Source organism: Meriones unguiculatus, chromosome 20, assembly GCF_030254825.1.
Source record: "Meriones unguiculatus strain TT.TT164.6M chromosome 20, Bangor_MerUng_6.1, whole genome shotgun sequence".
NCBI classification, from domain to species: domain Eukaryota; kingdom Metazoa; phylum Chordata; class Mammalia; order Rodentia; family Muridae; genus Meriones; species Meriones unguiculatus.
Genome location: NC_083367.1, coordinates 68,971,489 through 68,986,802, shown reverse-complemented (window position 1 = coordinate 68,986,802; position 15,314 = coordinate 68,971,489). Strand labels below are relative to the sequence as shown.

The following is a 15,314-nucleotide window of genomic DNA, read 5'->3' as shown; positions in this document are numbered from 1 at the left end:
CCATCTGTCTGTCTGTCTATCATCTATCTCTGTGTGTGTTGCTAACATGTTATGTCCATGTATGGAGGTCGAAGGACAACTTCTGGCAGAGTTTGTTGTCTCCTTCTACCATCAGGTTTTGGGGATTGAAATCAGGCCTTTGGACTTCGTGGCAAATGCCTTTAACCTCTGAGCCATCCTGCTCTGATAGATATTTTTTTTTAAATGTATCTTAAAGGCTTTCTGTGAAAAGTTGCATTCAAATATCAGTATTGACAGGGAGAGATTCCTGCTTTTGCATGAGGGGGATTCTTTCCATACACAAGCTAATATGGAATATTCTATGTGGCCTTGGAACTCTGAAGTCACTGGGGTTAGCATTTATTCTTGTAATGCTGAATGTAGGACATCAATTTCCTAAGTAAAACCACAGGTCCAGCTGATTATCACCAACACTGATCCTGGTTACCAAAACTGAGCAAGTGGGCAGATAGCATGTTCCTATTTGAAGAGAAATCTGTAAATGCTGAAAATATGGTATCTTTGACAAAGGACCCTTGGGCTCTGTGTAAAGGCTCATGTTTTAATTAGCAGTGGGTTTTCTTGAAAAAAGGAAGGGAAAACCAAAACCCTAAAAAGCAAAGCATTTTACAAAATAATCTCCATGATGCATTATTATCCTTCAAGGAGCAGGCTTTCCTGATTACTTGCCTTTGGGTGGCTTTTCTTTCCAACTGATGACAGAGACTTCCTTGTTTATTTTCTATTTATTTATTTGTTTTGTACTCCCCATAAGAAAAGGGAAGATGTTACATTTCTCTATGAAGGAGAAAGTAGCCTTTCAGCTCACCCCTTCCCTGTCTCCTAGATGTTGGTGGAGATTAAAGACCATTTCTAATGTAAGCAGGATGATTGTATTTTAACAGTCAGAAATGTTTCTGGCCCCCTTGGGTGAGTCTGTGCTCAAGGCTGTTGTTGCTTTTTAGTGCCCTTTGCTCCCTAACATTCTGTTTTAAATAAAAAGGAAAATCCACATCCTTTAGTTGACTAAGCAGCAAGACTATCTATCGTAAGGCGGCCTAACCACTTGCTTGATTTATTTGATGTGAATTTGTGTGTTTGGTTAATTGAAGAAGTAGGCCCACATCTCTATGGCCTGCACTTTACTCTCAGTCTATGGATACATATGGCATTGTTAAAGATTATTCTTCTAGTGTGGCTCCTATCTCCCTCTTTCAACTGTCTTCCCCACCACAGAGCTTTTCTCTCACTCTCCCTTCTTCAGGCTCTCTTAGGCCTCGTTTTCTCTTTCTGAGAGAAAAGTTAGTCAACGGACTGGAAGAAAGATCCAGTGCTCCTCCGTGGAGTGACCCCTCTAAGGAACAGCCAGTCCACTTTCTTTTTCTTTTCCTTTGAGACAGGGTTTCCCTGCGTAGCTCTGGCTGGCCTTGACCTCACAAGATCCACCTGCCTCTGCCTCCCAAGTGCTGAGACTAAGGGTAACACCACCACCTGGCTATTTTTTTCTTTTCTTTTTTCTTTTAAACAGGATTAAAGCAGCAGCTTTATTCAAATAACTTTTTTTTTTTTTTTTTTTTTTTTTTTTTTTTTTTTTTTTGAGACAGTGTCCTTTGTAGGCCAGGCTAGCCTCAAACTTGCTGTGATGACTTTGAATTTGATGATGACTTTGAATTTCCAATCTCCTGTGCCCATCTCCTCCGTGTTGGGTTCCCAGTTGTTCACCCCTGCTCCTGGGTTTCTGTGATGTCGGGAATAGATCCTAAGACATTGGGCATGCTAGACAAACACTACCAACTTCGTCACACCCTAGGTCTCTCAAGGTCTCTCACTTTTTTTTTTTTTTAATGTGAAGATGTATTTATTTTTATGTGTATGTGAGTGTTTAGCTTACATGCATGAATGTAAACCACATGCCTGAGGAGGTCGGAAGAGGGTGTCAGATCCCTTGGAACTGGAGTTTTAGGTGGTTATGAGCCGCCGTGTGGGTGCTGGGAACTAAACTGGGAGGAGCAGCTAGTGCTCTTAACCACTAGACTATCTCTTCAGCCCAAACAACTTTATTTAATAAGTTTATGAAACAATGGAGAATCTTTGACTAAAACTATAACGCACATCCAGCCCTACGGTCGCTGAGTCGCCGGTAAGCGAGGCAAGTGATACCTTATGAAGCGCAGGTGCACATGACTGTCCTCATTCTGTAATCTTGCAGGACGTGCTCAGCGCTGTGGAGGAGAGAACAGCTCTAGAGAGAAAAGCTAAGCTCTTCCAAGAACGGCTGCTTGCCGTGCAGCGGGCCTGGGATGCTTCAAAGCAGGAGCTCAGCCAGCTGAGGAAGAGCTGCCAGCAGCTGGACCTGAGCGTGAAGGCCAGCCGGGAGGCCGCCGCGGCCTCGCAGAGCCAGAACTCCTGCTTCCGGGAGAAACTCGCAGCGCTTCTTAGCGGCAGATTCGACATACCCGAGCCCACAGAGGATGCCTTATTGGCGAGGGTTCGTGAGCTCGGCATCCAGGAAGAGAGCCAGAAGAGGGTGAGTAGGTCCTTGCCACTTCCAGCTTCCTCAGCGTTCGCTCAGCACACCCAGTAGCCTTGCCTCGGAATTAGTTACTATATAATGGAGCACGTTTGCTCCGCTTCCGGCTGCACAGGAAGGCCCGAGTCATTCATGGAGTTGGCGCTGTCCACGCTGAGCCCTGTCTCTCATATGCATTTGCTCATGGTGGCATGAGCTCCGGCAAAACCCTGAGTTCATGGTTTCTGAGATTCTTTTCAATGACTTTTTTCATTTTTTTTTTCTCCTCCTTTCCCCTGCCTTCATGTGTCTGCATGTGTGTGGGAGCATGCAGGTGCATGGGCCTGTGGAGTCTGAAGGTAGATACCAGGCGTCTACCTTTGAGGCAGGCCCTGTCAGTCAGCCCCAGAGCTTGGCAGTGTGGTCAGCTTTCTCGGGAGAGTTTCTTGCTGTGCCTTTCAAGGTCAGGATGACAGGGGAGACACAGGCCGCAGGCACTGACATTCAGGGTCGATTCTGGAGTACCAGGCCTGACCCTCTTGCTTACACAGGGAGCACTTTTAACTGTGGGGCCATCTCCCCGTCCCCATTGATTTCTTTTTTGTAATGTTGATAATGCAGCCCAGATTCTCACACGTGGAAGGAAGTTGTATCACTGAGCTACCATCCCGGTTTCTTAGGTTTTACTTTCTCATCTTATTAGCAACTAGTGCAAGTTCACGGTCCTTGGTCAAAACTGCAAAATTCTTCAGGTTCATGGTGCCTTTTCTTTTTTGGGGAGTGAGTGGTGTTTTTGAGGTAGCTCAGGCTGGCTTCCAGCTCACAGGAATCCTCTTGCTTTGTAAGGCCTCCTGAGTGCTAGGATTTCAGGCTTTTTCCACCACACTCTGCTTCTGAATTTAGGATTCATGGGCTTGTAAAGTAAATGTACAACAAAGCAATATACCAGGCGCACAGTGTTCTCCACAAGGGGGTCTAGAGTGTACCCCATTACCAGCCACAGTCCCTGTGCTCCAGCCACTGCAGACCGATGAGTGGAGACTATAAACAGCCTGAGTCATTTCTGCTGAGGGTTTGCTGTCCTGGCAGGTCAGGTCAGGCCAAGTCTTGCTAGGAAATGAGTGAACAGTGTTTGCTTCACAAGGTTATTGTTTACTAGAGGCGCCCGGTGGAGCAATTGTTGTGTACCCTAACACACCAGCTGGCACATCAAAACAACCATCGTTTGCTGCTGCTGCTAGGTCTCTACCTCCTCCATCCTTCTTTCTGTCCTCTGCATGCTGTGCTCAAGTCCAGGGGAGTCTGGGAGGAGGCCTACTTAATAAATAATGAGAGGGACCATTCAGGTGTCCTGTAGCTCTGTCTTTAATTTTGTCACCATTCACACTGTCAACAACTGTCATTTACACAGCTCTAGCTATTGGAGTCGACGTCAGCCCTGACTGCTGTAGGTATCCTCGACACCAGATCACGACATGCGTCCTAGGTACCGAGCTTTGAAAGTAGATGGAATTATGAGAGCCTGTGGAATCCCACCTCGGCTAGTTCTTTTGATGTTAGACTTGCTCAGGAGACGAGTGTGCTTTCCATCTTCCAGTGCTACTCACCCTCAGGTCACTGCCTTTTGTGTTCTCCCTACCCTCTGTCCTTCTGTCCCTGGTAACTATGGTTTTATCATCTACTGCTCTATATTTGACGTTTCTTCCCCCTTTAAAGCCTCTGCATATAGATATGCAATATCTTTCTTTCTGTGTCAGAGTTCTTTCACTTAGCTCAGTGTTCCCTAGGTCCATCTGTGTTGCAGTAAAAAGGGTCATAGAGGAGATGGCATGTTCAGTAGTCTGTTCTAAGACATTTCCTAAATGTGGATCTTAGAAATCTTTACATACCTTAAATAGACACAATAATTTAAATTTTTTTATTTTTTTGAAAGTGAGTGAATGGGGTGTGTGTGTCCCTCAGGTACCATCCATTTTTTTTTTTTTTCTTCTCTTTTTGAGACAGGATTTCTCACTGGCCTGAAAATCACTAGTAGGCTAGGCTGCCTGGTCGCTGGGCCTCAGGGATCTGCCTGTCTCTGCCTCCCCATGCTTTGCTTTTATTGGGTTCTGGTGACTGAATTCAGGTCTCAGTCCTTGCAATGCAAGTGATTTACTGACTGAGTCTGTTTTGTTTCTGTGACTCAGTTTACATATAGGAACTCAGCTGAGGCAAGAAATCATTTACAGAAGTGGGAAGAACCCCAGGAAGTACTTTTGAGGGGCGATATGTGTGCAGTAATAGCCAGCGTCCCCCCCACTCACTTCGTTGCCTTTCATTCTGTAAATCTTAGCTTCCCCTCTCTCTTCTAACTCCAGCATGTGAAACAAGGCATACAGTTGCCAGCATGATGTGTGTGTTTATTTCCTAGAGTTAAGTGGCGTAAATTGGTTAAGCCGGCTCTGCCTACCCCACTCCCCGTACAAATGAGAATGATTCAGTCTTTTTAGTGTCTTTCTCGGCCTCCCCTACCCTGTAATTTTTCTCAATAGCTGCACTTGCCATTTAAAAGCCCCAAATCAAGCATCTAGCTGGTGTCTGTGACTCATCTTCAAGTAAAATCAGGAGAAAATAGGATTTTGTGTATTGTCTTAGAAATGTTTCCGAAGAATGGGTGCTTTACAAATTGATGAGTCTGTTTGTTGAGGAGCTGCTTCTCCCTGCCAGCTGCCATGGCTACAGGCAGCCAGCTGTTGAGTCATCCGTGTGAAGGCCTGGCACGCCGTCGCCTGTGTGCCCGCTTACCTGCAGAACCTTGCTTCTCTCGTCTACTCCTTGGCTATGCTCACTCCTTTCCTAGATGTACAGCCCTTAGTGAGTGAGGAGACCGCCCCACAGCTTCAGTAAGTCGCCTCTACTTCTTCCTTGAATTTCTGCTTCTGGCAAAATTTAATTTTCTCTTTAAAAGGCTGTACCATATCTTAGAGCAGGGATTCTCAGCCACAGGTGGTTCTGCTGATATTTACACTAGATTGTCTCATTCTTTTTTTTTTTTTTAAGAGAGGATCTTCCTCTGCAGCCAGACTGTTCTTAAACTCATGATCTTCTTGCCTTGGCCTCCTGGGTGTTGGGATTACAGGTGTGTACCATCACACCCCGTCTGTGGGATAATAAGTATCTGTGTCTGTCTGTGTGTATATGTATGTATGTATGTATGTATGTGCTTGTGTGTATGTATATGTGTTTTTATATATGCATGTGTGTTTGCACGCATGTATGTATGTACGTGTGCACGTGCCTTTGTGTGTCACATGGTGACAGTGTCCTGAGAGTTGCAGGGTGTCAGTAACATCTCTGACTGGTTTCTGTGAACTCTCAGTGGGAGCTCAGCCCCAATTTCAGACAACCACTGGTCTCTAGACATAGCCTAATGTCTTTCTGTCAAGGGCAAAATCATCTCTGACTGAACCCCTCTGCTTCAGAGGAAGGTTATACTGCTCAGTTCTCAGAAACCCAAAGTGACTCTTTAGTTGCCATTGAGCCTTGAATTTCAGGACAGGTAACTGATGTTTAAGAACAAAGACTTCTTACATGAGGCCCAAAACATGCAACGTATTTAGATTTTACTTAAGAACTTTGAGGCAAAAATTTCCACAGTTTGAGGTGTTTCCTAACTTAGTAATCTGGCTGAGAACTGGTCATGTATAGAGATGATGTGACCTCATCAATTTCTCCTCATTTCCTGAACTAAACAGAGTCACATCAGCCCCTTCACCTTGGTGAGACAGTCTGTGTGCCCGCCTGTACTGGAACCTCCCCCAGTCGAGAGGCTCTGCAGGCACTGCACCCCCACCTTCCAAGCTCATGGCCCACATCCTTTCCTGCCCCTCGGTAGAGCAGACATTTCTGAGAAGTCCCAGCAGACTTCCACTGACATGCCACCATCCACGATTACCTTGCACGCTCACTCCCGGGAGCAGCTGTGTCGTCTTCATCCTCCGTAGTTGTTTTTGATTCCTGGCGCTGTGTTAGCAGTGTGCCGCTAGCAGGTGTGGCCAACAGAACTACCCAGTGGACGGGTCTGGCAGTTAGGATTCTGTAGTCAAGGTGTAGTTTGGGTCGGTTCCTGTGTTTGTATAGCTCCCCTGGCTCCTGTTGGCCCCAGGCCCTCCCTGGCCAATGCACGGGCTTTCCCTGTGTTTCCACTGTATCTTCCTTTTATGCGTGTCTGTTTTTGCATTAAATTTTCTCTCTTTTATAAAGACACTGGGCAAATTAACCAGATCCCATCCCAATTGTAACATGGTTGTCTCTGTAAAGAGCTTGTTTCTAAATTCCAAGGTCCTGAGTTAAACTAAGCTACTTTTTTTTTTCCTGGTACCATGTTAGCCCATACAGTGGGCTTGAACAAAGAGGGAGGTCATGGGTTAGCTCGTCAACATGGTTGGCCACACTTACTTACATGAAGGAAGGGGAGTGTGGCTGATAGTAAGCCTTTCTACGTGATAACCTACTTTATGTACTTTGAAAACCGAAAGGTATTACTCGAATAAGAGGAAAAAGTTGTTTCTGTCCAAAAGGTACCAGGTCTTCAGTGACCCCAGAGGCTTTTTTTCTGGCCACAGAGCTCTTGTGTTGTTTGGTAGAGTTTCAAAGTTCTTTCTAGGGAGATTAACAACTCCTTGTCATTGGGAGGGGAGTTAACTCTGAGGGCATTATGGCTTTACTTCCCAAATCTCTGTTGTTTCTCTTCGGAGGATAGTTTGCCGGAGTGTCTCTTTAATTAAGCAGATTGAGGCACATCTTTTCTGAGGTGCCTCCATCCCCAGGCCCCTACATCCTTAGCAGAGGATCTCGTGGAACATCACTAAGGAGGAAGGGAAGAAGGAGAAGTCCGTTGCTTCTTTAGACCTGTTGGTGTGAAGAACAGCAGGTTTACAGTTTGGGGGGATACCCAGTGCTGGAGAGTGGAGTCAGCTGGCAGTGTTAATTTCTTTGAATAAGTTTATGTAAATTTAGTTTTGAAAAAAAAAAAAACCAAACAAAACTCTTTGTGCGTGCGTGTGTGCGTGTGTGTGTGTGTGTGTGTGTGTGTGTGTGCGCGCGTGCGCGTGCATGTGTATGAGTGTGTGTGTGAGTACATGCACCCTGACAGCTAGCCAGGCTTTGGAAGCTCAGCTTTCTGATGGGGTAGATTGGGAAGGGCATCAGCTCTCTGCCTCATCTCCCAAGTGCTAGGTGTGGGCCACCACATCTTGTCAACAGAGGGAAACTCCTGAAGGTTTAAAAGCACTCTCTAAGGAAGGAGTGATTGGTTGAATCCATACTTGGAGTGGAAGTACGGATGACAGACATGGACACACCATACTGAACTCCAAGTGCATCTACTGGTAGTGGTTCTAAGAGCCGACAGTATGAATTGAGGCCTGTCAGGATCTTCTGCTCTGTGGTTATAATAACTATTTCTCTGGGAAAAACAGTTCCTAGGCTCTGAGTAACTTACCTAATGTGATACACCTGCTGACGTATAGAAGAAATTGTATTATAGACTTGGTACTCAGAAAGCCATAAAAGCATAGAACGAGATTTATCTAACCTCTTTTGGGTGTCAGTCCAGTCCACTCCGGAATAAGTAATTGGCTAGCCTCTGGCATTCTCCACTGACCAGGATCCACTACCTGTTTGCCATTTGGTGTTTGTTTAGACAGTGTTAAGCACCAGAAGAAACATTTTCTTTTCTCGTATAGGAATTCTTGGGCTGGGAGTGGGAACATTGAGACATGGGCTCATGTAGAACAGGCTGGCCTGGAACTTCCAACAGTCTTGCTTCTATCTTCTAGCACAGAGAATGTTTTGTTTGTTTTTAATGGTGAATTGTTTTAGAGATTGAAGCCAATCTCATACAGGCTAGGCATATGCTGCACAACTGACTTATATGGAATTTTTTGAAAATCTTTTAAATTTTATTTATTATTTTAACGTATGAGTGTCTTGCCTATATGTATGTATATTACCTTACAGGTCACAAGAGGTCACTGGGTCCTGGGACTGGGGTCACATACAGTAGTAAACTATCATTTGGTTCTGAGAATCGAGCCCTTGTCCTCTACAAGAACAAGTGCTCTTAACCAGAGTCACCTCTCTGGCCTCTCATGATGGATACCACCATTGAAAAGCTACTAATTTTGAATGACATAAAATGATGCTTAACCAGAAAGTTGTATACACGACACAGTTTTAACTATATCGTAACAGTATAACACTAGTACATTATTTTATTCATGAGGGTTATACGAGCACTGTTTGTCTCCAGCGTCTTCGCAGGTGCACTGTCGTGAACGGATGCTGGACACTGGCTGGACTTCTATTACACTGTCTCTAAATAGACAGTGCTAATTAGAAAGCAGCAGCTCTTCAAACAGCAGAATACTTTATCATCTTTTCATTGATCCCTGTAAATTCTATAGAATAATTTCCAGCCTGTATCTTTTATTCTGTTCCTTTCTCCACCTCTTCCTTTTCAGTCCCCACCTTCTTAGGATTTAACAATGACTGAAATTTAAAAAATTAAAACAGAAAAAAAAATAAAAATAAAAAGTAAAAAAAAAACCCTAATACATTGTTTTAAACAAACAAATAATTATGGTCTCTGGAGAATCATGGAAGATTTTTTTGCCAGTTTATATTTTTGGCTCTTAATGAATATTTTACAATATGTGTTTATTGTATTATATTACATAGGGGTGAATGAAAATCGATGTAAATGTGGACTTTCTTTTCTAATTTATGCTTATTGGTCATTCATTGACGGTTTGAGGGTGAGTCATATAAAATAGTGTTTCAAAAATTTGATGGCATTTTCAGTGTCTTGTGTTAAGCATGTCTGTACAAACGACTAGGAAAAAACAAAGCTTGTTTTCTGTATTTAATTTAGACTGTAAGAGAGCTAAAAACAGCTAAGGCGATTAACACTGAAGAACAGCACTGTAGTGCTATGTAAACATCTATTACTCTTTTCCTTTTTGCCTACAAAACCAAAACAAAAACATATTTATTTGCCAATGTTTTATCCCAGTTTTATTGTGCTCAGCATTTTCTAAAAACTGAGTTAAGAAAAATCAATGTGGGTGGTCTGAAAGTGCACTTTAAGTCGTGATTAAGCCTCTGCTCTTGTTTTGGGGACAGGATGATCAGGACAAGGGAGAGGAATTACTGGGAAGGATGTAAATACTGGGAAAAATTTTTGGTGTCACCATACTAAAAAGAATTTGACCTTTCAGATACTAACATGATAATATTAGTATATAATTATCCTACTGAAGTCCAGGACATGAGTAACCAATATTCGTTAGAAGACTAAATAAAAGAAAAAGGTCTGACTGAAGCAGAATTTCCAGTAACCCCCAGGCTACTTCTCATGATAAATTCACTATGTAATCTGTAATCAGCTGTGTGTAGTGAAAGGACCTCTCTGGGGAAGTGATATTGTTGAAATTACTTTTTGTTTGGACCTTTTCTCTTCCAGCTTAGCTTTGAAATCTCTAAGTTAACAATTTCGGAGGTAAGTAAATGTTATCTATAAATATTTATTGACCAAACTTGTTGAAAGCATTATAGAAACATTTATTTCAAACAGAGGAGAACACAGCTACCAATGACCCATTTTAAACATCATTTTTATGAAAGATCCAGAAGTGGGTGTCGAAGTGGTTGTGCTCCTTGGACGGAGTGAGAGATCTGAACACTTTGCTGCACCCAGACAAGGCTCAGCCTCTCTCCCTGCCTCTGTTTCCAGATGGTCTCCCAGCTTGAAGTCCGGGTCTCAGAGCTTGTCGAGCAGTTGGGAAAAGAATCCGAGGTTCACCAGAAAGCCCGACAGAGGGCTCACGAGGCGGAAGAGAAGCTGGAGACCCTTCAGCACCAGCTGAGTCACCTGGAGGGAGAGCTGCTCTCGGGAGACATCTCAAGAGACAACTTGAGTCTTGAGAAGCAAAAAGTAATAATGGGCTGGCATGCTCACGGTGCAAGCATCTGCCATGGGCTAAACTGTACCCGAGAAGGTTATAAACTTGGCAGTGTTTAGATTGATCATGTCTTGAGTTACAAGCCAATCCCAAGGAATAATATGTCTCGTCTGTTGTTTAGGCTTTCCTTGACTGTCAATCCAGTTTAAACCTAGTATGCATTTATTGTATGTCCATCTGAAGTAGCGGAAGATTTGGAGTAGCTGAAGTATGAGTGATGCATAGTTTTTATTATTAAACGCTCCGTGTTTAATATTTAAATATTGCAGTCACCATGTATTTCTGGATAACGAGAAGATTTTACAAGAGAGGAGATAGTTCAGTGTAGGACTCTAGTGGGGGAAGAGGCAGCTGCCATAGGGGAGAAACATTTCAAACAAAGGCGTGAAGCCTTGTAGATGTTGTATTCACGGCACGCAGAGGGGGTCACCATGGTGGACTGTGGCCTTCTTACTGGGGCTGTGATAAAGATGGCAGGTGTGAGGGTCTTCTAGATCTAAAGGTTCTTTTTCTTCTATGGACTATAAAGTATAATTAATGGCGGTGAATGTCCCAGTGCCGTCATTTGCTGCTCAGTGCTCTTTCTGTCAGTGGACTGCACGTATGGCAGCGGTCCTGTATGATCATGTTGCACAGAGGCAGAGCATATGCTTGCTGTGCACAAAGCCCGAGGTCACACCCTCAGCACCTCAGAAGCTGAAATGGATCAACCCATTGGGTGGTGTTGGAACAGTCTGTGATGTTCACGCAGCAGCAGTCCTGCAGGTTCTGGAACCCAGATCCCATGTTGAACAACACGTGCCAGGGTGACGCTGAGCTGTCACGGCAGGACGGTGCCTACTCAGAAGGAATAGTACCAATAGGCTAGAGGGAGACAAGCAGCGTGAAGAGAATGGTTCACCTGAGCGTGGGCAGGGCCTCACGACTTGAGGGTAATTTCAAGGAATGCTGGGTGCGTGAGCTCTCTTGCTTTGTGCTGAGTATGAATAGGAGAGGGGTACAGAGTCATGAGAAGAATGTGGAAAGCAGCGTCAGAGAAAGGTTTTGTTGTTAATGGTGGAGACATGAGAGCCTGTGAGCTGGGAGAGTCCACGGGAAAGAGGGCAAGGACAGACAAGGAGGCACATAGGATCAAGAATATAGGGACAAAATTTGTCATGAAAGATAGTCTTTGGTTAAGAAAAGTATACTCTGGAGGCTGGGGCTCAGTCCTTTTCATTCTTCTGTATTTAGAAAAAATTGGGGAGCCCAGCAGTGGCTGTACATGCCTTTAATCCCAGCACTCAGCATGCAGACGCAGGTGAATCTCTGAGTTCAGGGCCAGCCTGGATTACAAAGTGAGTTCCAGGACAGCGAGGGTTACACAAAGAAACTCTGTCATAAAACAACAACAAGAACAACAAGCAAACAAAAACAAAAAGAGAAAAAAAATAAATTGAGGATGTGCATGGCTACAGTGAGGGTCAGATATGCAGAGATGCCTAAGAGGTGTCTGTGAAGCCAGTCCACAGGCGGCAGGCAGACTGGGGCTTGACTGTTACACCCAGTGTTGTCCTGGAGCTGGTGCGGAGTGTGGCAGGAGCCTGGAGCCAGGAGTGACAGCTGCTTTCTCCATATGTGGGGACATGATCTTCTCTCTTCCTCCTCCTCCACATCCTCCTTCTCCTCTCCTCTTCTTCTGACAAGGAAAGGGCCTCACTCTGTAGCTTACATTGGTCCCGAACTTGATATCTCAGGCTGGCCCTGGAACTCACACTTTAGTACAGGCTAGCCCTGAACGTGGGCCAGTTCTCTTCTCTCCCTCCTAGGTGCTGGACTTACAGGCGTGAACCACTAGGCCACATCTTTGTGTAGGTTGATTTCTCTTCTCTTCTCTTCATGGAAATGTATTGTTAGTCTTAACTGAGATCATGCCGAAGTGATTCTTAGTTATGAAAGCAAATCACATAAGCTAATTATGCCCACAGTGAGTTTCCCACAGAGGTAAGTACTGAGGGCAAGTTCGTGTAACATTGAGAGTGAAGTTGCACAGAGATTAAGTGCTAAATATAATCTAGGCTGCTACAATGCAGAGCAGAGTATGTGTTCTCTGGCTCATGCTAACCCATGATTCAATGACTAAGACACACGGTAACCCTTCATTTTTATAGTTAAAGATTTTTAAGCTAGCAGTGTGGATTGAGACTAGCCTGGGCTATAGAGTGAGTTCAAAACCATCCTGGTGTGATAGCCTACCTCACCCCCCAAAAAAATTAGAAAAAAGAAATAAAAAGGCTTCCATCAACTGTAATCTTAACATATATATATTTGTTTTGCTTTTAATTATAAAGATGAGTGTAGGTGCCAGAAGAGGCCAGCAGAGGGCATTTGATCACCCTGGAGCTGGAGTTAGAGTAGGTGTGAGTCACTTGATGGGTGCTGGGAAACAAACTTGGGTCCTCTGCATGAGCAGTGCCTACTCCCACCTGCTGAGCCATTCCTCCAGCCCCTCCACTGTGATTCCATGGGCCTGTTAAAGTCCTTGAAAGAGGCACTTACTCCGTGGGGCCTTGGTTTGGTCCCAACTGAATCCCTTTTTGCATGTTGGAGAGGTGGCCTGCAGAGTAATTAGGCTACACAAAGAAGTAGGAAGAGACTTTTAAATTTTATGTAATAAGCCTTTATCAGATATATAATTGGTAAAGATCTTTTCCCATCCAATGGGCTGCCAATTTGTCTTAATGCTGTTCACAAGCTTTTCAGTTTCATGAGGTCTCATTTATCAATTGTTCTTAGTGCCTGTGCTATCAGTGGTCTGTTCAGAAAGTCCTCCTGTGCTGATGAGTTCAATACAATTCTCCACTTTCTTATCGGGTTCAGGGTACCTGGTGTTATATTGAGGTCCTTGAGGAGTAGAGTTTTGTGCAGGTGATAAGTATGGGTTTATTTGCATTATTCTACATGCATCCATGTGGGTGGATCAGCGTCATTTGTTATAGATGCTGTCTTTTACCCAGTGTATATTTGCGGCTTCTTTGTTAAAAGTCAGGTGTCCGTAGGTATATGGACTCATTTCTGGGTCTTCAATTTAACTCCATTGGTCAGCATTCTGTTTCTGTGCCAGTACCATGCGGTTTTTATTCCCACGGCTCTGAGATCAGGATGGTGATACCTCCAGAAGCTCTTTAGTTATCCAGATTGTTTTTAGCTATCTTCTGTGTGTGTGTGTGTGTGTGTGCGCGCGCATGTTTCCATATTGAAAACTATCCTTTCAGTTTCTGTGAGGAACTGTGTTGGAATTCCGATGGGGATTGTATTGACTCTTTTGGTAGGATGGCCACTTTTACTATATCAATCCTGCTAATCTATGGGCATAAGTCTTCTTTCTCCACTTAAAATATAGTCAGTGGCAGCGAGGTTCTGCTCAAGCGCAGATTAGAAATAGAATAAAATCCCAAAGGCAGAGTGGCTAGGGCAAGAAGAGCTGACAGTGTGACAACATAGTTGTCTGTGGTGTCAAAGCATAGTAAATGATGCTATTGGTAGTTACTGTAGCTTATACAGATGATTAAATTCTATTTATCTGTATGCTACTTAATAAAATTGAAAAAATACACACTTACAGATAATTTCGTCCTGGTGACTAAAATATAGATAGTTCTAGGCTTTAAGCTGATACACTTAAATGGCAGGAAATTATACTCATTTCAACATCTAATTGCCTGAGAGTGCTGGATGCTGAGAAGTTACTGAAGTGAGAAGGAGGTATCAGAGATAGACTGTAAATCCTGCAGTTACTGTAGAGCAAGTTCATTAATGGATCGATGCAGTCATCCAGCCCTTGCTGAGCATTTCTGTGTCTGAGCATGCTCAGATAAGCAATAGCAGCCAAGTGAAGGAAAGCTGTTAAGCTTTGTGGAAGTTTAGTCTGTTAAAGTATGAACTGTGGGGGCTAGGGAGGTTCAAGGGTTCACAGCTCTCACTGCTCCGTAGAGGGCCTGGTCAGCTCCCACCCGCATGGCGGCTCACCAATGTCTGTCGCTCAAGCTGTAGTGGATCTGGCGCTCTCTGCGCCACCTCAGGCACTGCACACATGTGGTGTACATACATACATACATGAGGGCAAAACCACACAGAACAGTAAGTCGCCTATTTAAAAGAATGCACATTATGACTTCTTTTATCCAGTCCTGCTTTAGAGTGTTGCTCACCCAACTGTGTTTTAGTGGCTACTTTACAGAGCATTTCCTGCAGCTCTCTGTCCCTGCGTGTGGGTGCGCCAGTGTTTGTGCGTAGGCCAAAGGTTGAAACGTGTGCCTTTCTCAGTTGCTCTTGGCCTTATTTTTGAGATAGGGCCTCTCAAGAAACACAAAGCTTACTAATTTGGCTACACTGGCTGGCCAGTGAGCCCCAAGACATACAGCTGTCTCTGCCTCCCCATGCTGGAATTTCAAACACATTCAGTGTCTGGATGTTTTAAATGTGTGTTTTGGGGTTCACACTCAGATCCTCATGCTTTGCACTGCAAACCCCTTACCAACCGAGCAGTCTCTCCAACCCCCTTAAAGCATTTTAATGAACAAAGTTAACTGTTGTTCAGCTTTTGTGTTTGTATGTTGGGCTTTGGTTTTGGAGTGATTGTTAAATGCTGGGACAGCCTGGGAGGGACAAGGTTGCTGTGGACTTTTGCCAAGAGATGCAAAGAGAGACCAGGGGAGAATTAGGGGCATAATTAGCTCATTTGCCATACGGCAGGGCCAAGAAGTGTGTTTGATATTAAGCTGACATCAAAGTTATAGGCCAGGAAAGCCCAGGGTGTTTGG

General features: G+C 44.2%; 1 protein-coding gene across 2 annotated transcripts in view; it reads left to right on the top strand.

The window, feature by feature from the left end:
- The window catches only part of Ccdc170 (coiled-coil domain containing 170), a 73,588-nt gene that overhangs the window by 40,852 nt on the left and 17,422 nt on the right, over positions 1 to 15,314 (top strand). For both annotated transcript variants that reach the window (XM_060373203.1, XM_021644475.2), the window contains exons 6-7: positions 2,210 to 2,527; positions 10,284 to 10,484. In XM_060373203.1, the coding sequence (XP_060229186.1) occupies positions 2,210 to 2,527; positions 10,284 to 10,484 (519 nt within the window). The remainder of the gene's footprint in view (positions 1 to 2,209; positions 2,528 to 10,283; positions 10,485 to 15,314) is intronic.